The sequence below is a fragment of the Engraulis encrasicolus genome, chromosome 18, assembly GCF_034702125.1.
Source record: "Engraulis encrasicolus isolate BLACKSEA-1 chromosome 18, IST_EnEncr_1.0, whole genome shotgun sequence".
NCBI lineage: Eukaryota > Metazoa > Chordata > Actinopteri > Clupeiformes > Engraulidae > Engraulis > Engraulis encrasicolus.
The window spans coordinates 17,077,123-17,101,829 of record NC_085874.1 but is presented as its reverse complement, the minus strand read 5'-3'; the positions used below and the strand labels follow the sequence as shown (position 1 = coordinate 17,101,829).

Genomic DNA, 24,707 nt, shown 5'->3' with positions numbered 1-24,707 from the left:
GTCTCTCTTACGTGGCAAAGAAAAATCAGAATTCGTTACTCCAGACCACTTCTTGCAGTATGTGTGTATGCCGTTTGGTCTTCGAAACGCACCCGCCACATTTCAACGGTTAATCAATAATGTGTTAGATGGCGTGTCTAATTGTGAGGCATTCCTTGATGATTTGATCGTGTACAGTGCCACCTGGCAGTCACACATGGAACACTTGGCTACTGTGTTTGACCGGCTGTCAAAAGCCAACCTCACCGTTAATTCAGCTAAGTGTGTCTTTGGCCAGGCAACGGTAGTGTACCTCGGAAAAGTTGTGGGGCGTGGGGAAGTTCGTCCGGTCCACTCCAAGGTGGAAGCAATTCTGAATTTCCCTGCTCCTACTTCCAGACGTGAATTGTGCAGATGGTAGGATATTATAGGTCATTCTGTAAGAATTTCTCCACAGTCGCTGCCCCTCTTACTGACGTGCTTAGTACCAAACGCGTGTTTAAGTGGGTAGACGCCTGTCAAGCGGCATTTGAATGCGTTAAAGCGCTGCTTACCACTGCTCCCGTTTTGGCCGCTCCAAACTTTAGCCTACCATTTACCGTAGCTGTGGATGCTAGTGACTTAGGCGCAGGGGCTATCTTGTCCCAAAAAGGAACCGATGGTTTAGACCACCCTGTTGGATTTTTCTCACGAAAGTTCAACCACTACCAACGCGCTTATTCTACCATCGAAAAAGAAGCGCTTGCGCTCGTGCTGGCGCTCCAGCACTTTGAGGTCTATGTAGGCGGAGCGGCGACTGTGACTGTGTTTACGGACCACAATCCTTTGACCTTTCTAAATCGCATGTGCAACAGCAACCAACGGTTAATGCGTTGGTGCCTTGTCCTTCAAGGTTATAATTTAAACATCAAGCACATTCGTGGTCGCGATAATGTCGTTGCTGACGCTTTATCCCGTGCGTAAAACACTTGTTACCAAATAAGTTGTCGGGTAAGCTAGTGGTATGTATGAAGGTATTGTATGCATTTAGTCTATTGTAAAGTTGTGATGTTGAATTTAAATGATATACATGTAACATGTAACTATGTTGATGTTCTTAGTTTACTACAATAATGTATTGTAGAGTTGGTCTTTTACCGCCAACTTATTTCTTAAGGGTGGGGGTGTTACGCGGTCCTGTTATGCCGCCAGTTAATTTCTGTGCCTTCCACTAATTGCTGCCTTGTTTGCGCGCTGCGCTTTGCTTCATCTGATGTGAGTGTATGCAGGTGTGCCCATGAGAAGACGCACGCTCATTGGCCGAGCCATGGACGAGCGCTCGGATAAAGCCTCCAACCTCTCCAGACTCCAGTCTCTCTCTCTGCTCTCTCATGCTGCGTCGCTTTGTGAAGCTCTTGACAAAATTATTTCTTTACCTTTAGTCTTAAAAATCATTCTTGTCTTTTATTTTTAGGTAACTTGACTTTTTTGTAAACGGTGGTGGGTGGTGATTATTTTCTTTAACATTTGAGCACGACATAGGCATTAGTTAAGGAGATAGGTAAGTTCACCGGAAGATTCACGTGTTTTTATTTCGAGGAGGTAAGGTAGATTTTGGACTTTTCAGTTAGGCTTTATAATAGGGTTTTTATTTTTCTCCTTTTTGACCGTGACATCTTTTTCTGTTCTTGACCAGGCGTTCGACGCCGTTTTTGTTTCTCCTTGACGTCGTGAAAATAATAAATCACCAATGTTTCCCCCAAACTGTTGTCCTGGTACCTTTATGTTCATACCCATATTTTTTATTTGAAATGGGTTTGTAACAGTTATTATATTATATTATGTTTTTTGTTTTAGCTTTTTTTGTTGTCATTTGTATTTTGTTTTTGTGTGTGTGTGCCTTGGGTTTGGGGTGAATGTGGGGGTTGTGATCTGTAAAATAATAAAAAGTTTAATAAAGAAATGTTTGAAAAAAAGAAAAGAAATAGGAAACGTTTGCTAATGTCAAGTCATTGTGGTGAGCGGGAGATACAGCTACCATAAGTGGAATGAGAATGAGGATACAGAACTTAAGTGTAAAAGTAAAAAATAAATAAATAAATAAACATGCAAAAGGGCATTGAATTGCATGCAAATTGACTTTTTCTTTAAAATGAACAATTCACCTCCTCTTGTCAAGAAGCAGTAAATGACAGACTACTTCACACAATGGATATGTTACCCCAAAACATATCAACCCTTCCCCAACCCTTCATGTGTCAAGTTTCGGGTCGCAGACGGTACCAATCAGTGTGAAATCCACTCACCTCCTCCCCAGTTTCATTCTTCACCACCTGTTGGGCCTGCAGGACTTTAGTGGCCGCAATAGCAGTAGCCAGATTCTAGAAAGGAAAACGGAGTACGTAGTATTAGCCCAGAGCCGTTGATAACTTTAATACACCACTCTGTGTTGGTCTCATCTACATGACTAGGCTAGGGTTTCCCCCAGCACTACAACCGCCTACCACCTTGACTAGATTACCAGAAAAGATAAAAGATTTTGTATTGTGAAAGCAATTTCTAAAATTGCTTTACATACAAAATCTATGAGCTATTTATTTTAGAACCAGAATCATATTTCATATGAAACTGCTCAACATGACCTTTCCAACGATGATGGTCGCATGTCTGACACTGGCTTACCTCCCCAGCACCTTGACCATCAATTATTCTGAGGAAAACACTGCTAATCAAAAACTGTCAAAGATCATGTAACCATCATCATCTTTCATCTGAGCAGTGAGGAAACCAACTAGCCAGGCCATGCCCTCCTAGTGACGCAACACTTTCAGCGTCGCAACTAGTCAGGTCAAGAGCAATGCAAGTACTTTCTGAGCTCCCGAAAAATCATGAACTCCTCCCACTTTGTCAGGACGCAAACAACAATTAGCAAATGAAGGGAGGCGGGTCAACCATGCCATTTGGGAAATGTTAATTGTTATGCTCTTGGTCAGACCAAGTCTCGAAGAGATTTGAGAGTCGATGATAATCAGGCTAGAAAGCAACAGCGGTTGGCGTACCTCAGTGGGCAGGTCTGAGCGGATGCGGACGGTGCACCTCTTCACTGCCATCTGGAAGGTGAAACTGATGACGCCCTTGACCTTCAGTAAAGCCTCCTCACACATGCCTCGTTGATCCTGACACACACACACACACACACACACACACACACACACACACACACACACACACACACACACACACACACACACACACACACACACACACAGTAATAGGCTCAAATAAATTCAGTAAATAAAAATAAAATCAATAAATGTTTGCAATTGTTGATTGATTTAAAAGCCCGGTATGAAATTTAGTCATTCATTTTCAAAATGTATGCTGCCCATTCACAAATTTGATCCTTCATGAATATGTACTGAGTAATAAACTGATATTTACTAGTCTGACAAAAGTAAATAGTAGTAGTAGTATTACAGCCAAAGAGGTCTATGGCAAGTTATTCAAGATGATAAGACATGTATCAGATCCACCTGTATGAAAAGTCATAATAAATTCTGAGAAATTGATGACGGTGATAAATAAACGTGAAAAATTTGAAATTTCAGAATAGGCAGCAGCATACATTCTGGAAATAAATAACTTAAAAATGACATGCTCCATGTTTAAACACTAATATCGAAAACCAAGATTCAATGTAATGAGACACGTCATAACGCAACAGTTCACCAAGTATCACATAATAACGCTGTTTTAGTTTACTACCATATACTATACAAGCAGCTGTGGCCTAATGGTTGGCGAGATCGAATCCAACCCTGACCTCTCCCTACACCTTCATACATGGGTGAAATGCCCTTGATCAAGGCACCTTACCCCACATTGCACCAGGGACTGTAACCAATACCCTGTAAATAGCTGTATATCACCTGGGATAATTGTAATGTGTTGAAATCAGGGCTTGAAAACGAAATTATTTTTCAAACGTTCCGTTCCGAACGGTTCAGGCAAGTTTCAGTTTAACGTTTTCGTTCCTGCAATCGTTCCCCCACAAAAATATCGTTCCTGAACCGGTTCGGAACGAAAAATAACGTTCGTTCTTAACGTTCCTGCAGTGTTTAACGGCCATATTAAGTCTATTTTCGTGGACTTTATCTTAGAATAGACGTACTCATTATTTCCCCTAGATTTGCACAGCTATTCTCAAAAATAATTAAAGCCGCGAGCGGCGATGACGGGCCCTCGCACCTACGGTTCAAGGCATATCGCCCCAAATCCCGTCACATCCTGCCCAAAACAAAAATGGAGTCTCTACGACGTTCGGTTCACGAGATAAAGATATTTAAGAAATCCACTTTTACTGCAGTTCATTTGCCTACCATATGGTGGCGCTATATCAGGTTGCCATAGTAGGCATATAGAAAAAGGTTTATACTCATTATATGCATGAACACATGCATTTGCACTGTTTTAAAAACACTGCAAACTAAAATAGTGGCCAACTTCCTGTTTCAATAAGAGGTCCAATTATCTCACTTCCTGTTGGGCGTGGCCATGTCACTGCATGACATTTTTTGTTCGTTTTAGTCAGATACACATCCATAAAAATTTTGAAGCCCGTAGCTTGAACTTAATGCTGAACCCGCCCCATAGGCCCATGACTTAAGGGGGCGCTACAGAGCCCATGTACCGAGTTAGGGGCGGGGCTTGTTTGGAGAGGTACGTGCTACCCTACCAAACAGCTGTGCGAAGTAACTTTGAAAGATATGCATGGCAACCCCCTCAGAAAGGGCACATTTTCTGTGATTTTTTCACCAGAATTCATCAAGCCGCCATCTTGTTTTCTTAAAATATATTGAAAATTCCTTCACAAAATATCATCTCCAATGTCTTAAGATCATTTGCAAATTGGAACAAAACCAAACAAGTGTACGGTTCAGGAGGAGTACTTCAAAGTACATGGTATGACAATTTGGGCATATGTCAAAAGTTCAACTTCAAGTCCAATTACCTCACTTCCTGTTGGGTGTGGCCATGGCCTCCTGTAGACTTTTTTGCTTCTCTTAGTGAGATACACACCCCCAAAAAAATTGGAGTCCGTAGCTTCAACTTTATGCCGGTCCAGGCCCATAGGCCCAGGACTTAGGGGGGCGCTACAGAGCCCATGTGCTGAGTTAGGGGTGGGGCTTGTTTGGAGAGGTACGTGCTGCCTTACCAAACACCTGTGCGAAGCAATGTTGAAAGATATGCATGGCAACCCCCTCAGAAAGGGCACAGTAAAGCACATTTTCTGTGATTTTTTCATCAGACTTCAGCAAGCCGCCATCTTGTTTTCTTACAACATATTAAAAATTCCTTCGCAATATATCATCTGCGATGTCTTAAGATCATTTACAAATTGAAACGAAACCGAACAAGTGTACCGTTCAGGAGGAGTACATCAAAGTTCATGGTATGACAATTTTGTCGTATGTCAAAAGTTGACAAAAGTTCAACTTTAAGTCCAATTACCTCACTTCCTGTTGGGTGTGGCCATGGCATCTCAAAGACTTTTTTGCTTGTCTTAGTGAGTTATACAAGCAAAAAAATTTTGGAGTCCGTAGCTTCAACTTTTTGCCGGTCCCGCCCCATAGGCCCATGACTTAAGGGGGCGCTACTGAGCCCGTGGGCCGATTTGGGGTCTGAGCTTCATTGGAGTCCGTCTGGCACTCATATCCAACACCTGTGCCAAGTTTCGTTCAAATTTGAGCATGGCAACCACCTCGAAAATGGCCCGACAGGCGCGGAGAAGACAAATAATAATAATAAAAATTAAAGCCGCGAGCGGCGATGACGGGCCCTCGCACCTACGGTTCAAGGCATATCGCCCCAAATCCCGTCACATCCTGCCCAAAACAAAAATGGAGTCTCTACGACGTTCGGTTCACGAGATAAAGATATTTAAGAAATCCACTTTTACTGCAGTTCATTTGCCTACCATATGGTGGCGCTATATCAGGTTGCCATAGTAGGCATATAGAAAAAGGTTTATATTCATTATATGCATGAACACATGCATTTGCACTGTTTTAAAAACACTGCAAACTAAAATAGTGGCCAACTTCCTGTTTCAATAAGAGGTCCAATTATCTCACTTCCTGTTGGGCGTGGCCATGTCACTGCATGACATTTTTTGTTCGTTTTAGTCAGATACACATCCATAAAAATTTTGAAGTCCGTAGCTTGAACTTAATGCTGAACCCGCCCCATAGGCCCATGACTTAAGGGGGCGCTACAGAGCCCATGTACCGAGTTAGGGGCGGGGCTTGTTTGGAGAGGTACGTGCTACCCTACCAAACAGCTGTGCGAAGTAACTTTGAAAGATATGCATGGCAACCCCCTCAGAAAGGGCACATTTTCTGTGATTTTTTCACCAGAATTCATCAAGCCGCCATCTTGTTTTCTTAAAATATATTGAAAATTCCTTCACAAAATATCATCTCCAATGTCTTAAGATCATTTGCAAATTGGAACAAAACCAAACAAGTGTACGGTTCAGGAGGAGTACTTCAAAGTACATGGTATGACAATTTGGGCATATGTCAAAAGTTCAACTTCAAGTCCAATTACCTCACTTCCTGTTGGGTGTGGCCATGGCCTCCTGTAGACTTTTTTGCATCTCTTAGTGAGATACACACCCAAAAAAAATTTGGAGTCCGTAGCTTCAACTTTATGCCGGTCCAGGCCCATAGGCCCAGGACTTAGGGGGGCGCTACAGAGCCCATGTTTTGAATTAGGGGTGGGGCTTGTTTGGAGAGGTACGTGCTGCCTTACCAAACACCTGTGCGAAGCAATGTTGAAAGATATGCATGGCAACCCCCTCAGAAAGGGCACAGTAAAAGCACATTTTCTGTGATTTTTTCATCAGACTTCAGCAAGCCGCCATCTTGTTTTCTTACAACATATTAAAAATTCCTTCGCAATATATCATCTGCGATGTCTTAAGATCATTTACAAATTGAAACGAAACCGAACAAGTGTACCGTTCAGGAGGAGTACATCAAAGTTCATGGTATGACAATTTTGTCGTATGTCAAAAGTTGCCAAAAGTTCAACTTTAAGTCCAATTACCTCACTTCCTGTTGGGTGTGGCCATGGCATCTCAAAGACTTTTTTGCTTGTCTTAGTGCGTTATACAAGCAAAAAAAATTTGGAGTCCGTAGCTTCAACTTTTTGCCGGTCCCGCCCCATAGGCCCATGTCTTAAGGGGGCGCTACTGAGCCCGTGGACCGATTTGGGGGCGGGGCTTTTTTGGAATCCATCGTGCCGCAATATCCAACACCTGTGCCAAGTTTCGTTAAAATTCACGCATGGCAACCACCTCAAAAATGGCCCGACAGGTGGTAACAAGACAAATAATAATAATAATTAAAGCCGCGAGCGGCGATGACGGGCCCTCGCACCTACGGTTCAAGGCATATCGCCCCAAATCCCGTCACATCCTGCCCAAAACAAAAATGGAGTCTCTACGACGTTCGGTTCACGAGATAAAGATATTTAAGAAATCCACTTTTACTGCAGTTCATTTGCCTACCACATGGTGGCGCTATATCAGGTTGCCATAGTAGGCATATAGAAAAAGGTTTATATTCATTATATGCATGAACACGTGCATTTGCACTGTTTTAAAAACACTGCAAACTAAAATGGTGGCCAACTTCCTGTTTCAATAAGAGGTCCAATTATCTCACTTCCTGTTGGGCGTGGCCATGTCACTGCATGACATTTTTTGTTCGTTTTAGTCAGATACACATCCATAAAAATTTTGAAGTCCGTAGCTTGAACTTTATGCTGAACCCGCCCCATAGGCCCATGACTTAAGGGGGCGCTACAGAGCCCATGTACCGAGTTAGGGGCGGGGCTTGTTTGGAGAGGTACGTGCTGCCCTACCAAACACCTGTGCGAAGTAACTTTGAAAGATATGCATGGCAACCCCCTCAGAAAGGGCACATTTTCTGTGATTTTTTCACCAGAATTCATCAAGCCGCCATCTTGTTTTCTTAAAACATATTGAAAATTCCTTCACAAAATATCATCTCCGATGTCTTAAGATCATTTGCAAATTGGAACAAAACCAAACAAGTGTACGGTTCAGGAGGAGTACTTCAAAGTACATGGTATGACAATTTGGGCATATGTCAAAAGTTCAACTTCAAGTCCAATTACCTCACTTCCTGTTGGGTGTGGCCATGGCCTCCTGTAGACTTTTTTGCTTCTCTTAGTGAGATACACACCCAAAAAAAATTTGGAGTCCGTAGCTTCAACTTTATGCCGGTCCAGGCCCATAGGCCCAGGACTTAGGGGGGCGCTACAGAGCCCATGTTTTGAATTAGGGGTGGGGCTTGTTTGGAGAGGTACGTGCTGCCTTACCAAACACCTGTGCTAAGCAATGTTGAAAAATATGCATGGCAACCCCTCAGAAAGGGCACAGTAAAAGCACATTTTCTGTGATTTTTTCATCAGACTTCAGCAAGCCGCCATCTTGTTTTCTTACAACATATTAAAAATTCCTTCGCAATATATCATCTGCGATGTCTTAAGATCATTTACAAATTGAAACGAAACCGAACAAGTGTACCGTTCAGGAGGAGTACATCAAAGTTCATGGTATGACAATTTTGTCGTATGTCAAAAGTTGCCAAAAGTTCAACTTTAAGTCCAATTACCTCACTTCCTGTTGGGTGTGGCCATGGCATCTCAAAGACTTTTTTGCTTGTCTTAGTGAGTTATACAAGCACAAAAAAATTGGAGTCCGTAGCTTCAACTTTTTGCCGGTCCCGCCCCATTGGCAAATTTTCAGGGGGGCGCTACAGAGCCCCTGGGCCGATTTAGGGGCGGGGCTTTTTTGGAGTCCTACGTGGACACAGACCGAATACCTGTGCCGAGTTTCGTTAAAAGTTACGCATGGCAACCCCCTCAAAATGGGCCCGACGTGCGGTAAGAAGACAAAAAATAATAATAAAAATAATAATAATAATAATAAAAAACATTGCAAGAACAATAGGGCCTCGCACCCTCCGGTGCTCGGGCCCTAATTAAAGCCGCGAGCGGCGATGACGGGCCCTCGCACCTACGGTTCAAGGCATATCGCCCCAAATCCCGTCACATCCTGCCCAAAACAAAAATGGAGTCTCTACGACGTTCGGTTCACGAGATAAAGATATTTAAGAAATCCACTTTTACTGCAGTTCATTTGCCTACCATATGGTGGCGCTATATCAGGTTGCCATAGTAGGCATATAGAAAAAGGTTTATATTCATTATATGCATGAACACATGCATTTGCACTGTTTTAAAAACACTGCAAACTAAAATGGTGGCCAACTTCCTGTTTCAATAAGAGGTCCAATTATCTCACTTCCTGTTGGGCGTGGCCATGTCACTGCATGACATTTTTTGTTCGTTTTAGTCAGATACACATCCATAAAAAATTTGAAGTCCGTAGCTTGAACTTAATGCTGAACCCGCCCCATAGGCCCATGACTTAAGGGGGCGCTACAGAGCCCATGTACCGAGTTAGGGGCGGGGCTTGTTTGGAGAGGTACGTGCTGCCCTACCAAACACCTGTGCGAAGTAACTTTGAAAGATATGCATGGCAACCCCCTCAGAAAGGGCACATTTTCTGTGATTTTTTCTCCAGAATTCATCAAGCCGCCATCTTGTTTTCTTACAACATATTGAAAATTCCTTCGCAATATATAATCTGCAATGTCTTAAGATCATTTACAAATTGAAACGAAACCGAACAGTTGTACGGTTCAGGACAAGTACATCAAAGTTCATGGTATGACAATTTTGTCGTATGTCAAAAGTTGCATTTCATGTCCAATTACCTCACTTCCTGTTGGGTGTGGCCATGGCATCCTAAAGACTTTTTTGATTGGCTTAGTGAGATACACACACACACAAATTTTGGAGTCCGTAGCTTCAACCTTATGCCGGTCCCACCCCATAGGCCCATGACTTAAGGGGGCGCTACAGAGCCCATGTGCTGACTAAGGGGTGGGGCTTGTTTTGAGAGGTACGTTGTGTCCTACCAAACACCTGTGCAAAGCAACATTGAAATATATGCATGGCAACCCCCTCAGAAAGGGCATAGTGGAGGCACATTTTCTGTCATTTTTTCATCAGAATACATCAAGCCGCCATCTTGTTTTCTTACAACATATTGAAAATTCCTTCGCAATATATCATCTGCAATGTCTTAAGATCATTTACAAAATGAATCGAAACCGAACAGTTCTACGGTTCAGGACAAGTACATCAAAGTTCATGGTATGACAATTTTGACGTATGTCAAAAGTTGAATTTCTAGTCCAATTACCTCACTTCCTGTTGGGTGTGGCCATGGCATCCTAAAGACTTTTTTGATTGTCTTAGTGAAATACACACACAAAACAAATTTGGAGTCCGTAGCTTCAACTTTATGCCGGTCCGGGCCCATAGGCCCAGGACTTAGGGGGGCGCTACAGAGCCCATGTGCTGAGTTAGGGGTGGGGCTTGTTTTGAGAGGTACGTTGTGTCCTACCAAACACCTGTGCGAAGCAACGTTGAAAGATATGCATGGCAACCTCCTCAGAAAGGGCACAGTAGAAGCACATTTTCTGTGATTTTTTCATCAGACTTCAGCAGGCCGCCATCTTGTTTTCTTACAACATATTAAAAATTCCTTCGCAATATATCATCTGCGATGTCTTAAGATCATTTACGAATTGAAACGAAACCGAGCAGATGTACTGTTCAGGAGGAGTACATCAAAGTTCATGGTATGACAATTTTGTCGTATGTCAAAAGTTGACAAAAGTTCAACTTTAAGTCCTATTACCTCACTTCCTGTTGGGTGTGGCCATGGCATCCTAAAGACTTTTTTGCTTGTCTTGGTGAGTTATACAAGCACAAACAATTTGGTGCCCTTAGCTTTAACTTTATTCCGGTCCCGCCCCATAGGCCCATGACTTAAGGGGGCGCTACTGAGCCCGTCGGCCGATTTGGGGGCTGAGCTTTATTGGAGTCCATCGTGCCACCATATCCAACACCTGTGCCAAGTTTCGTTCAAAGTTACGCATGGCAACCACCTCAAAAATGGCCCGACGTGCGGGAAAAATGTATCACAAAGCAATAATAATAATAATAATAATAATAAAAAACATTGCAAGAACAATAGGGCCTCGCACCCTCCGGTGCTCGGGCCCTAATAATAATAAAAAACATTGCAAGAACAATAGGGCCTCGCACCCTCCGGTGCTCGGGCCCTAATTAAAGCCGCGAGCGGCGATGACGGGCCCTCGCACCTACGGTTCAAGGCATATCGCCCCAAATCCCGCCACATCCTGCCCAAAACAAAAATGGAGTCTCTACGACGTTCGGTTCACGAGATAAAGATATTTAAGAAATCCACTTTTACTGCAGTTCATTTGCCTACCATATGGTGGCGCTATATCAGGTTGCCATAGTAGGCATATAGAAAAAGGTTTATATTCATTATATGCATGAACACGTGCATTTGCACTGTTTTAAAAACACTGCAAACTAAAATGGTGGCCAACTTCCTGTTTCAATAAGAGGTCCAATTATCTCACTTCCTGTTGGGCGTGGCCATGTCACTGCATGACATTTTTTGTTCGTTTTAGTCAGATACACATCCATAAAAAATTTGAAGTCCGTAGCTTGAACTTTATGCTGAACCCGCCCCATAGGCCCATGACTTAAGGGGGCGCTACAGAGCCCATGTACCGAGTTAGGGGCGGGGCTTGTTTGGAGAGGTACGTGCTGCCCTACCAAACACCTGTGCGAAGTAACTTTGAAAGATATGCATGGCAACCCCCTCAGAAAGGGCACATTTTCTGTGATTTTTTCACCAGAATTCATCAAGCCGCCATCTTGTTTTCTTACAACATATTGAAAATTCCTTCACAAAATATCATCTCCGATGTCTTAAGATCATTTGCAAATTGGAACAAAACCAAACAAGTGTACGGTTCAGGAGGAGTACTTCAAAGTACATGGTATGACAATTTGGGCATATGTCAAAAGTTCAACTTCAAGTCCAATTACCTCACTTCCTGTTGGGTGTGGCCATGGCCTCCTGTAGACTTTTTTGCTTCTCTTAGTGAGATACACACCCAAAAAAAAATTGGAGTCCGTAGCTTCAACTTTATGCCGGTCCAGGCCCATAGGCCCAGGACTTAGGGGGGCGCTACAGAGCCCATGTGCTGAGTTAGGGGTGGGGCTTGTTTGGAGAGGTACGTGCTGCCTTACCAAACACCTGTGCGAAGCAATGTTGAAAGATATGCATGGCAACCCCCTCAGAAAGGGCACAGTAAAAGCACATTTTTTGTGATTTTTCATCAGACTTCAGCAAGCCGCCATCTTGTTTTCTTACAACATATTAAAAATTCCTTCGCAATATATCATCTGCGATGTCTTAAGATCATTTACAAATTGAAACGAAACCGAACAAGTGTACCGTTCAGGAGGAGTACATCAAAGTTCATGGTATGACAATTTTGTCGTATGTCAAAAGTTGACAAAAGTTCAACTTTAAGTCCAATTACCTCACTTCCTGTTGGGTGTGGCCATGGCATCCCAAAGACTTTTTTGCTTGTCTTCGTGAGGTATACAGGCAAGAAAATTTTGGAGTCCGTAGCTTCAACTTTTTGCCGGTCCCGCCCCATAGGCCAATTTTCAGGGGGGCGCTACAGAGCCCCTGGGCCGATTTGGGGTCTGAGCTTTATTGGAGTCCGTCTGGCACTCATATCCAACACCTGTGCCAAGTTTCGTTCAAAGTTGAGCATGGCAACCACCTCAAAATGGGCCCGACGTGCGGGGAGAAGAAAAATAATAATAATAATATAAAACATTGCAAGAACAATAAAAATAAAAAACATTGCAAGAACAATAGGGCCTCGCACCCTCCGGTGCTCGGGCCCTAATAAAAAACATTGCAAGAACAATAGGGCCTCGCACCCTCCGGTGCTCGGGCCCTAATTAAAGCCGCGAGCGGCGATGACGGGCCCTCGCACCTACGGTTCAAGGCATATCGCCCCAAATCCCGTCACATCCTGCCCAAAACAAAAATGGAGTCTCTACGACGTTCGGTTCACGAGATAAAGATATTTAAGAAATCCACTTTTACTGCAGTTCATTTGCCTACCATATGGTGGCGCTATATCAGGTTGCCATAGTAGGCATATAGAAAAAGGTTTATATTCATTATATGCATGAACACATGCATTTGCACTGTTTTAAAAACACTGCAAACTAAAATAGTGGCCAACTTCCTGTTTCAATAAGAGGTCCAATTATCTCACTTCCTGTTGGGCGTGGCCATGTCACTGCATGACATTTTTTGTTCGTTTTAGTCAGATACACATCCATAAAAATTTTGAAGTCCGTAGCTTGAACTTAATGCTGAACCCGCCCCATAGGCCCATGACTTAAGGGGGCGCTACAGAGCCCATGTACCGAGTTAGGGGCGGGGCTTGTTTGGAGAGGTACGTGCTACCCTACCAAACAGCTGTGCGAAGTAACTTTGAAAGATATGCATGGCAACCCCCTCAGAAAGGGCACATTTTCTGTGATTTTTTCACCAGAATTCATCAAGCCGCCATCTTGTTTTCTTAAAATATATTGAAAATTCCTTCACAAAATATCATCTCCAATGTCTTAAGATCATTTGCAAATTGGAACAAAACCAAACAAGTGTACGGTTCAGGAGGAGTACTTCAAAGTACATGGTATGACAATTTGGGCATATGTCAAAAGTTCAACTTCAAGTCCAATTACCTCACTTCCTGTTGGGTGTGGCCATGGCCTCCTGTAGACTTTTTTGCTTCTCTTAGTGAGATACACACCCAAAAAAAATTTGGAGTCCGTAGCTTCAACTTTATGCCGGTCCAGGCCCATAGGCCCAGGACTTAGGGGGGCGCTACAGAGCCCATGTGCTGAATTAGGGGTGGGGCTTGTTTGGAGAGGTACGTGCTGCCTTACCAAACACCTGTGCGAAGCAATGTTGAAAGATATGCATGGCAACCCCCTCAGAAAGGGCACAGTAGAAGCACATTTTCTGTGATTTTTTCATCAGACTTCAGCAAGCCGCCATCTTGTTTTCTTACAACATATTAAAAATTCCTTCGCAATATATCATCTGCGATGTCTTAAGATCATTTACAAATTGAAACGAAACCGAACAAGTGTACCGTTCAGGAGGAGTACATCAAAGTTCATGGTATGACAATTTTGTCGTATGTCAAAAGTTGACAAAAGTTCAACTTTAAGTCCAATTACCTCACTTCCTGTTGGGTGTGGCCATGGCATCTTAAAGACTTTTTTGCTTGTCTTAGTGAGCTTTACAAGCAATACAATTTTGAAGTCCGTAGCTTCAAATTTTTGCCAGTCCCGTCCCATAGGCCATTTTTTCAGGGGGGCGCTACTGAGCCCGTCGGCCGATTTGGGGGCTGAGCTTAATTGGAGTCCATCGTGCCGCAATATCCAACACCTGTGCCAAGTTTCGTTCAAATTCACGCATGGCAACCACCTCAAAAATGGCCCGACAGGCGGGGAGAAGACAAATAATAATAATAATAAAAAACATTGCAAGAACAATAGGGCCTCGCACCCTCCGGTGCTCGGGCCCTAATTAAAGCCGCAAGCGGCGATGACGGGCCCTCGCACCTACGGTCAAGGCGGGGCATATTGCCCCTTCACATCCTGGCCAAAACAAAAATGGAGTCTCTACGACGTTCGGTTCACGAGATAAAGATATTTAAGAAATCCACTTTTACTGCAGTTCATTTGCCTACCATATGGTGGCGCTATATCAGGTTGCCATAGTAGGCATATAGAAAAAGGTTTATATTCATTATATGCATGAACACGTGCATTTGCACTGTTTTAAAAACACTGCAAACTAAAATAGTGGCCAACTTCCTGTTTCAATAAGAGGTCCAATTATCTCACTTCCTGTTGGGCGTGGCCATGTCACTGCATGACATTTTTTGTTCGTTTTAGTCAGATACACATCCATAAAAATTTTGAAGTCCGTAGCTTGAACTTAATGCTGAACCCGCCCCATAGGCCCATGACTTAAGGGGGCGCTACAGAGCCCATGTACCGAGTTAGGGGCGGGGCTTGTTTGGAGAGGTACGTGCTACCCTACCAAACAGCTGTGCGAAGTAACTTTGAAAGATATGCATGGCAACCCCCTCAGAAAGGGCACATTTTCTGTGATTTTTTCACCAGAATTCATCAAGCCGCCATCTTGTTTTCTTAAAATATATTGAAAATTCCTTCACAAAATATCATCTCCAATGTCTTAAGATCATTTGCAAATTGGAACAAAACCAAACAAGTGTACGGTTCAGGAGGAGTACTTCAAAGTACATGGTATGACAATTTGGGCATATGTCAAAAGTTCAACTTCAAGTCCAATTACCTCACTTCCTGTTGGGTGTGGCCATGGCCTCCTGTAGACTTTTTTGCTTCTCTTAGTGAGATACACACCCAAAAAAAAATTGGAGTCCGTAGCTTCAACTTTATGCCGGTCCAGGCCCATAGGCCCAGGACTTAGGGGGGCGCTACAGAGCCCATGTTTTGAATTAGGGGTGGGGCTTGTTTGGAGAGGTACGTGCTGCCTTACCAAACACCTGTGCGAAGCAATGTTGAAAGATATGCATGGCAACCCCCTCAGAAAGGGCACAGTAGAAGCACATTTTCTGTGATTTTGTCATCGGACTTCAGCAAGCCGCCATCTTGTTTTCTTACAACATATTAAAAATTCCTTCGCAATATATCATCTGCGATGTCTTAAGATCATTTACAAATTGAAACGAAACCGAACAAGTGTACCGTTCAGGAGGAGTACATCAAAGTTCATGGTATGACAATTTTGTCGTATGTCAAAAGTTGACAAAAGTTCAACTTTAAGTCCTATTACCTCACTTCCTGTTGGGTGTGGCCATGGCATCCTAAAGACTTTTTTGCTTGTCCCAGTGAGCTATAGAACCACAACAATTTTGGAGTCCGTAGCTTCAACTTTATGCCGGTCCAGCCCCATAAGCCCATCACTTAAGGGGGCGCTACTGAGCCCTTGGGCCGATTTGGGGGCGGGGCTTTTCTGGAGTCCGTCTCGCACCCATATCCAACACCTGTGCCAAGTTTCGTAAAAAGTTGAGCATGGCAACCACCTCAAAAATTGCCCGACAGGCGGGGAGGAGACAAATAATAATAATAATTAAAGCCGCGAGCGGCGATGACGGGCCCTCGCACCTGCGGCTCAAGGCGGGGCATATCACCCCATCACATCCTGCCCAAAACAAAAATGGAGTCTCTACGACGTTCGGTTCACGAGATAAAGATATTTAAGAAATCCACTTTTACTGCAGTTCATTTGCCTACCACATGGTGGCGCTATATCAGGTTGCCATAGTAGGCATATAGAAAAAGGTTTATATTCATTATATGCATGAACACGTGCATTTGCACTGTTTTAAAAACACTGCAAACTAAAATGGTGGCCAACTTCCTGTTTCAATAAGAGGTCCAATTATCTCACTTCCTGTTGGGCGTGGCCATGTCACTGCATGACATTTTTTGTTCGTTTTAGTCAGATACACATCCATAAAAATTTTGAAGTCCGTAGCTTGAACTTTATGCTGAACCCGCCCCATAGGCCCATGACTTAAGGGGGCGCTACAGAGCCCATGTACCGAGTTAGGGGCGGGGCTTGTTTGGAGAGGTACGTGCTGCCCTACCAAACACCTGTGCGAAGTAACTTTGAAAGATATGCATGGCAACCCCCTCAGAAAGGGCACATTTTCTGTGATTTTTTCACCAGAATTCATCAAGCCGCCATCTTGTTTTCTTAAAACATATTGAAAATTCCTTCACAAAATATCATCTCCAATGTCTTAAGATCATTTGCAAATTGGAACAAAACCAAACAAGTGTACGGTTCAGGAGGAGTACTTCAAAGTACATGGTATGACAATTTGGGCATATGTCAAAAGTTCAACTTCAAGTCCAATTACCTCACTTCCTGTTGGGTGTGGCCATGGCCTCCTGTAGACTTTTTTGCATCTCTTAGTGAGATACACACCCAAAAAAAATTTGGAGTCCGTAGCTTCAACTTTATGCCGGTCCAGGCCCATAGGCCCAGGACTTAGGGGGGCGCTACAGAGCCCATGTTTTGAATTAGGGGTGGGGCTTATTTGGAGAGGTACGTGCTGCCTTACCAAACACCTGTGCTAAGCAATGTTGAAAAATATGCATGGCAACCCCTCAGAAAGGGCACAGTAAAAGCACATTTTCTGTGATTTTTTCATCAGACTTCAGCAAGCCGCCATCTTGTTTTCTTACAACATATTAAAAATTCCTTCGCAATATATCATCTGCGATGTCTTAAGATCATTTACAAATTGAAACGAAACCGAACAAGTGTACCGTTCAGGAGGAGTACATCAAAGTTCATGGTATGACAATTTTGTCGTATGTCAAAAGTTGCCAAAAGTTCAACTTTAAGTCCAATTACCTCACTTCCTGTTGGGTGTGGCCATGGCATCTCAAAGACTTTTTTGCTTGTCTTAGTGCGTTATACAAGCAAAAAAAATTTGGAGTCCGTAGCTTCAACTTTTTGCCGGTCCCGCCCCATAGGCCCATGACTTAAGGGGGCGCTACTGAGCCTCTGGGTCGATTTGGGGTCTGAGCTTTCTTGAAGTCCGTCTGTCACCCATATCCAACACCCGTGCCAAGTTTCGTTCAAATTTGAGCATGGCAACCACCTCGAAAATGGCCCGACAGGCGCGGAGGAGACAAATAATAATAAAAATAATAAAAAACATTGCAAGAACAATAGGGCCTCGCACCCTCCGGTGCTCGGGCCCTAATTAAAGCCGCAAGCGGCGATGACGGGCCCTCGCACACATGCATTGCAGGGACGGGGCATGCCACCTAGAATGTTGCTATGCCCCCCCAGGAAAAATGGAGTCTGTACGACGTTCGGTTCACGAGATATTGACGAAAAAGTAATTAGCATGAATTAGCATTGAAAATTAGCATTAACATTGTCATGATTAGCTTGTCGCTATGACCCCCTAAAACAAAAATGGAGTCTGTACGACGTTCAGTTCCCAAGATATTGAAGAATTACAGTTTTCCTGCCATTCCTTTGCCTACCACATGGTGGCGCTATACCTTATCTACATTTCAGGCTTATAGAAGAGTTAGTATTCATTATGTGCATACATGTGTGCATTTGCACTGTTTTAAAACACTCTAAAGTGAAATGGTGGCCAACTTCCTGTTTTAAAATGCCAAAAAAGTGAAAAAATCTCACTTCCTGTTGGGCGTGGCCATATTGTTGTATGGACTTTATTGTGCACCTTAGTGAGATACACAACTTAAAAAAAGTCCCGAGTCTGTAGCTTAAAGTAGATGTTGGCCCCGCCCCCTGAACGAGTTTGGGGGCGTGGCCTCCATTTCAGGCATATACAAAAGTAAGTATTCATTATATGCATACATGTGTGCGTTTGCAGGGTTTTAAAACACTCCAAACTGAAATGGTGGCCAACTTCCTGTTTTAAAATGCCAAATATGTGACTTCCTGTTGGGCGTGACCATATTGTTGTATGGACTTTATTGTGTGCCTTAGTGAGATACACAACTTAAAAAAAGTCCCGAGTCTGTAGCTGAAAGTAGATGTTGGCCCCGCCCCTAAACGTGTATGGGGGCGTGGCCTCCATTTCAGGCATATACAAAAGTAAGTATTCATTATATGCATACATGTGTGCGTTTGCAGAGTTTTATAACACTCCAAACTGAAATGGTGGCCAACTTCCTGTTTTAAAATGACAAAATAGTCAAATTATATCACTTCCTGTTGGGCGTGGCCATATCGTTATATGGACTTTATTGTGCGCCTTAGTGAGATACACAACTTAAAAAAAGTCCCGAGTCTCTAGCTCAAAGTAGATGTTGGCCCCGCCCCTAAACCAGTTTGGGGGCGTGGCCTCCATTTCAGGCATATAGAAAAGTTAGTATTCATTATATGCATACATGTGTGTGTTTGCACTGTTACAAAACACTCCAAACTGAAATGGTGGCCAACTTCCTGTTTTAAAATGCCAAATATGTGACTTCCTGTTGGGCGTGGCCATATCGTTGTATGGACTTTATTGTGCGCCTTAGTGAGATACACAACTTAAAAAAGTCCCGAAAAAGGGGGGTTTCCCCCTGTAGCTCAAAGTAGATGTTGGCCCCGCCCCTTAATGTGTTTGGGGGCGTGGCCTCCATTTCAGGCATATACAAAAGTTAGTATTCATTATATGCATGCATATGTGCGTTTGCAGGGTTTTAAAACACTCCAAACTGAAATGGTGGCCAACTTCCTGTTTTAAAATGACAAAATAGTCAAAATATGTCACTTCCTGTTGGGCGTGGCCATATCGTTATATGGACTTTATTGTGCGCCTTAGTGAGATACACAACTTAAAAAAAGTCCCGAGTCTCTAGCTCAAAGTAGATGTTGGCCCCGCCCCTAAACCAGTTTGGGGGCGTGGCCTCCATTTCAGGCATATAGAACAGTTAGTATTCATTATATGCATACATGTGTGCGTTTGCACTGTTACAAAACACTCCAAACTGAAATGGTGGCCAACTTCCTGTTTTAGAATTAGATACCTAAATTCATTGAGCCGCCATCTTGGCAAATTACGAGATATGAAAAAATTCCTTCGCAATATATCATCTTCAATGCCTTGAGCTCATGTCCACAGAATATGAAGTCAATACGATGTACGGTGTAGGACAAGTACGTAAAAGTACGTAAAAAATGCTAAAAAATGCCAAAAAAGAAGTCAAAATACACCTACACCCCCCCCTCACTTCCTGTTGGGCGTGGCCATATCGTTGTATCGGACTTTATGATGCGCCTTAGTGAGATACACACCCTAGAAAAAGTCCCGAGTCTCTAGCTCAAAGTATATGTCGGCCCCGCCCCTAAACGCTTTCGGGGGCGTGGCCTCGTACCCGTGTTCCATCGGGGGTTAATATTCGGCGTCTGAGTAGCGGGGGGAATCTGGAATGTGTGTACCAAGTGGCGTAAGTGTACGAGCACCGGAAGTACCCGAAAAATGGCCCAACGTGACAGGAGACTAAGGAGAAAAATAATAATAATAATAATCCTTCGGAAAACAATAGGGCTTCGCACCGAGAGGGCGAAGGGCCACCGCGTGGCCCTTGCACTTCGGTGCTCGGGCCCTAATAATAATAAAAAACAAAGCAAGAACAATAGGGCCTCGCACCCTCCGGTGCTCGGGCCCTAATTAAAGCCGCGAGCGGCGATGACGGGCCCTCGCACCTACGGTTCAAGGCATATCGCCCCAAATCCCGTCACATCCTGCCCAAAACAAAAATGGAGTCTCTACTACGTTCGGTTCAAGAGATAAAGATATTTAAGAAATCCACTTTTACTGCAGTTCATTTGCCTACCATATGGTGGCGCTATATCAGGTTGCCATAGTAGGCATATAGAAAAAGGTTTATATTCATTATATGCATGAACACGTGCATTTGCACTGTTTTAAAAACACTGCAAACTAAAATAGTGGCCAACTTCCTGTTTCAATAAGAGGTCCAATTATCTCACTTCCTGTTGGGCGTGGCCATGTCACTGCATGACATTTTTTGTTCGTTTTAGTCAGATACACATCCATAAAAATTTTGAAGTCCGTAGCTTGAACTTAATGCTGAACCCGCCCCATAGGCCCATGACTTAAGGGGGCGCTACAGAGCCCATGTACCGAGTTAGGGGCGGGGCTTGTTTGGAGAGGTACGTGCTACCCTACCAAACAGCTGTGCGAAGTAACTTTGAAAGATATGCATGGCAACCCCCTCAGAAAGGGCACATTTTCTGTGATTTTTTCACCAGAATTCATCAAGCCGCCATCTTGTTTTCTTAAAATATATTGAAAATTCCTTCACAAAATATCATCTCCAATGTCTTAAGATCATTTGCAAATTGGAACAAAACCAAACAAGTGTACGGTTCAGGAGGAGTACTTCAAAGTACATGGTATGACAATTTGGGCATATGTCAAAAGTTCAACTTCAAGTCCAATTACCTCACTTCCTGTTGGGTGTGGCCATGGCCTCCTGTAGACTTTTTTGCTTCTCTTAGTGAGATACACACCCAAAAAAAATTTGGAGTCCGTAGCTTCAACTTTATGCCGGTCCAGGCCCATAGGCCCAGGACTTAGGGGGGCGCTACAGAGCCCATGTGCTGAGTTAGGGGTGGGGCTTGTTTGGAGAGGTACGTGCTGCCTTACCAAACACCTGTGCGAAGCAATGTTGAAAGATATGCATGGCAACCCCCTCAGAAAGGGCACAGTAGAAGCACATTTTCTGTGATTTTTTCATCAGACTTCAGCAAGCCGCCATCTTGTTTTCTTACAACATATTAAAAATTCCTTCGCAATATATCATCTGCGATGTCTTAAGATCATTTACAAATTGAAACGAAACCGAACAAGTGTACCGTTCAGGAGGAGTACATCAAAGTTCATGGTATGACAATTTTGTCGTATGTCAAAAGTTGACAAAAGTTCAACTTTAAGTCCAATTACCTCACTTCCTGTTGGGTGTGGCCATGGCATCTCAAAGACTTTTTTGCTTGTCTTAGTGAGTTATACAACACAAAAAAATTTGGAGTCCGTAGCTTCAACTTTATGCCGGTCCCGGCCCATAGGCCTTTTTTCAGGGGGGCGCTACAGAGCCCGTGGACCGATTTGGGGGCGGGGCTTTTTTGGAGTCCATCGTGCCCACATACCGAATACCTGTGCCGAGTTTCGTTCAAATTCACGCATGGCAACCCCCTCAAAATGGGCCCGACGTGCGGTAAGAAGACAAAAAATAATAATAATTAAAGCCGCGAGCGGCGATGACGGGCCCTCGCACCTACGGTTCAAGGCATATCGCCCCAAATCCCGTCACATCCTGCCCAAAACAAAAATGGAGTCTCTACGACGTTCGGTTCACGAGATAAAGATATTTAAGAAATCCACTTTTACTGCAGTTCATTTGCCTACCATATGGTGGCGCTATATCAGGTTGCCATAGTAGGCATATAGAAAAAGGTTTATATTCATTATATGCATGAACACGTGCATTTGCACTGTTTTAAAAACACTGCAAACTAAAATAGTGGCCAACTTCCTGTTTCAATAAGAGGTCCAATTATCTCACTTCCTGTTGGGCGTGGCCATGTCACTGCATGACATTTTTTGTTCGTTTTAGTCAGATACACATCCATAAAAATTTTGAAGTCCGTAGCTTGAACTTAATGCTGAACCCGCCCCATAGGCCCATGACTTAAGGGGGCGCTACAGAGCCCATGTACCGAGTTAGGGGCGGGGCTTGTTTGGAGAGGTACGTGCTACCCTACCAAACACCTGTGCGAAGTAACTTTGAAAGATATGCATGGCAACCCCCTCAGAAAGGGCACATTTTCTGTGATTTTTTCACCAGAATTCATCAAGCCGCCATCTTGTTTTCTTAAAATATATTGAAAATTCCTTCACAAAATATCATCTCCAATGTCTTAAGATCATTTGCAAATTGGAACAAAACCAAACAAGTGTACGGTTCAGGAGGAGTACTTCAAAGTACATGGTATGACAATTTGGGCATATGTCAAAAGTTCAACTTCAAGTCCAATTACCTCACTTCCTGTTGGGTGTGGCCATGGCCTCCTGTAGACTTTTTTGCATCTCTTAGTGAGATACACACCAAAAAAAATTTTGGAGTCCGTAGCTTCAACTTTATGCCGGTCCAGGCCCATAGGCCCAGGACTTAGGGGGGCGCTACAGAGCCCATGTGCTGAATTAGGGGTGGGGCTTGTTTGGAGAGGTACGTGCTGCCTTACCAAACACCTGTGCGAAGCAATGTTGAAAGATATGCATGGCAACCCCCTCAGAAAGGGCACAGTAAAAGCACATTTTCTGTGATTTTTTCATCAGACTTCAGCAAGCCGCCATCTTGTTTTCTTACAACATATTAAAAATTCCTTCGCAATATATCATCTGCGATGTCTTAAGATCATTTACAAATTGAAACGAAACCGAACAAGTGTACCGTTCAGGAGGAGTACATCAAAGTTCATGGTATGACAATTTTGTCGTATGTCAAAAGTTGACAAAAGTTCAACTTTAAGTCCAATTACCTCACTTCCTGTTGGGTGTGGCCATGGCATCTCAAAGACTTTTTTGCTTGTCTTAGTGCGTTATACAAGCAAAAAAATTTTGGAGTCCGTAGCTTCAACTTTTTGCCGGTCCCGCCCCATAGGCCCATGACTTAAGGGGGCGCTACTGAGCCTCTGGGTCGATTTGGGGTCTGAGCTTTATTGGAGTCCGTCTGGCACTCATATCCAACACCTGTGCCAAGTTTCGTTCAAATTCACGCATGGCAACCACCTCAAAAATGGCCCGACAGGCGCGGAGGAGACAAATAATAATAATAATAATAATAATAATAATAAAAAACATTGCAAGAACAATAGGGCCTCGCACCCTCCGGTGCTCGGGCCCTAATAATAATAAAAAACATTGCAAGAACAATAGGGCCTCGCACCCTCCGGTGCTCGGGCCCTAATAATAATAAAAAACATTGCAAGAACAATAGGGCCTCGCACCCTCCGGTGCTCGGGCCCTAATAACACACCCAAAAACACTCAGATGGGCTATCCATCCTGGCAGATTTAACCGGATGCCTATAATTCTTATCAAAAGTAGCCTATGCCAGCCCAGTAGCGGTGGGTGGATGTTGGTTAGGGAGGCACAATAGGCCTACAGAATAGCCATAGAGAGTTTAAAAAAATAGCCAGAGTTCCTAAAAAAATCTCTGGAATAGCGCAGGTAAACGTCAGCATAATAAGAGGTGTCGATAGGCATGGATTTCAGTTCTTGCCTAGCTCTATTTAATAGGCCATGATTAGGTTTGCAGCAAGTGAAACGTGTAAGTAAAGGGAACACAGTTTGCATCACAAAAAAAATCCCAAACTGTTTTGAGATGTGCACGATGCAAGGGGTCACTAGTTCTAGAGAAGGGACAGGTTGCATAGTCTGAAACCTCGGATATGCTCTCAGATATCGGCTACCAACCATTCCAGTGCAAGTCCATCACCACAAAACCGGAGACCTTTTGTAGCCCAACAGAAGCGTCACAAAATAGTAAGAGTTTCCACGTAGCCCATCCCATCAGCCCAGCCCTCTGCACGACAGAAGAGAATAATAACTTAAACAACAACAAATGCGCTGTCTTTCTCTATCCCTGCTTGTTGTCACACGCGACCTGTTATTCGTGATGACAGCCAGGAAATATTGCGCAATAGCCTACTGAGGAAACCATCGAAACATTGAGCGGGCCAGCTAACGTCAGCTAGCGTCTGTCCATCTGCCACGAATGACTTTATCCCGCATTGACCACCACAACAGATAAATAAGACGTCCTTGATTACAGCACATAAAACACCAGCTCTCACCTCTCTTCTCTACAACCGACAGTGGGATACGCTGCGCACAACAAAAGCACTTCAGTAACTTTACGACAACATAATTTGCCATAACCGCATTGAACATCGAGGCACTCGGCGGTGCCATTACAAGTAGTAGGCCTAAGCTAAACATGACTTACCCACCAGTTGCCTCTCGAGAGCACTCTGC

General features: G+C 43.6%; 1 protein-coding gene across 1 annotated transcript in view; it reads right to left on the bottom strand.

Annotated features, from left to right (window-relative positions):
- armc1l (armadillo repeat containing 1, like) overlaps positions 1–24,707 on the bottom strand; it is a 42,290-nt gene that overhangs the window by 14,435 nt on the left and 3,148 nt on the right. Inside the window, exons 5-6 of the mRNA XM_063223133.1 lie at positions 3,018–3,134; positions 2,265–2,339 (exon numbers count right to left, since the gene is read on the bottom strand). Coding sequence (XP_063079203.1) covers positions 2,265–2,339; positions 3,018–3,134 — 192 coding nt within the window. The remainder of the gene's footprint in view (positions 1–2,264; positions 2,340–3,017; positions 3,135–24,707) is intronic.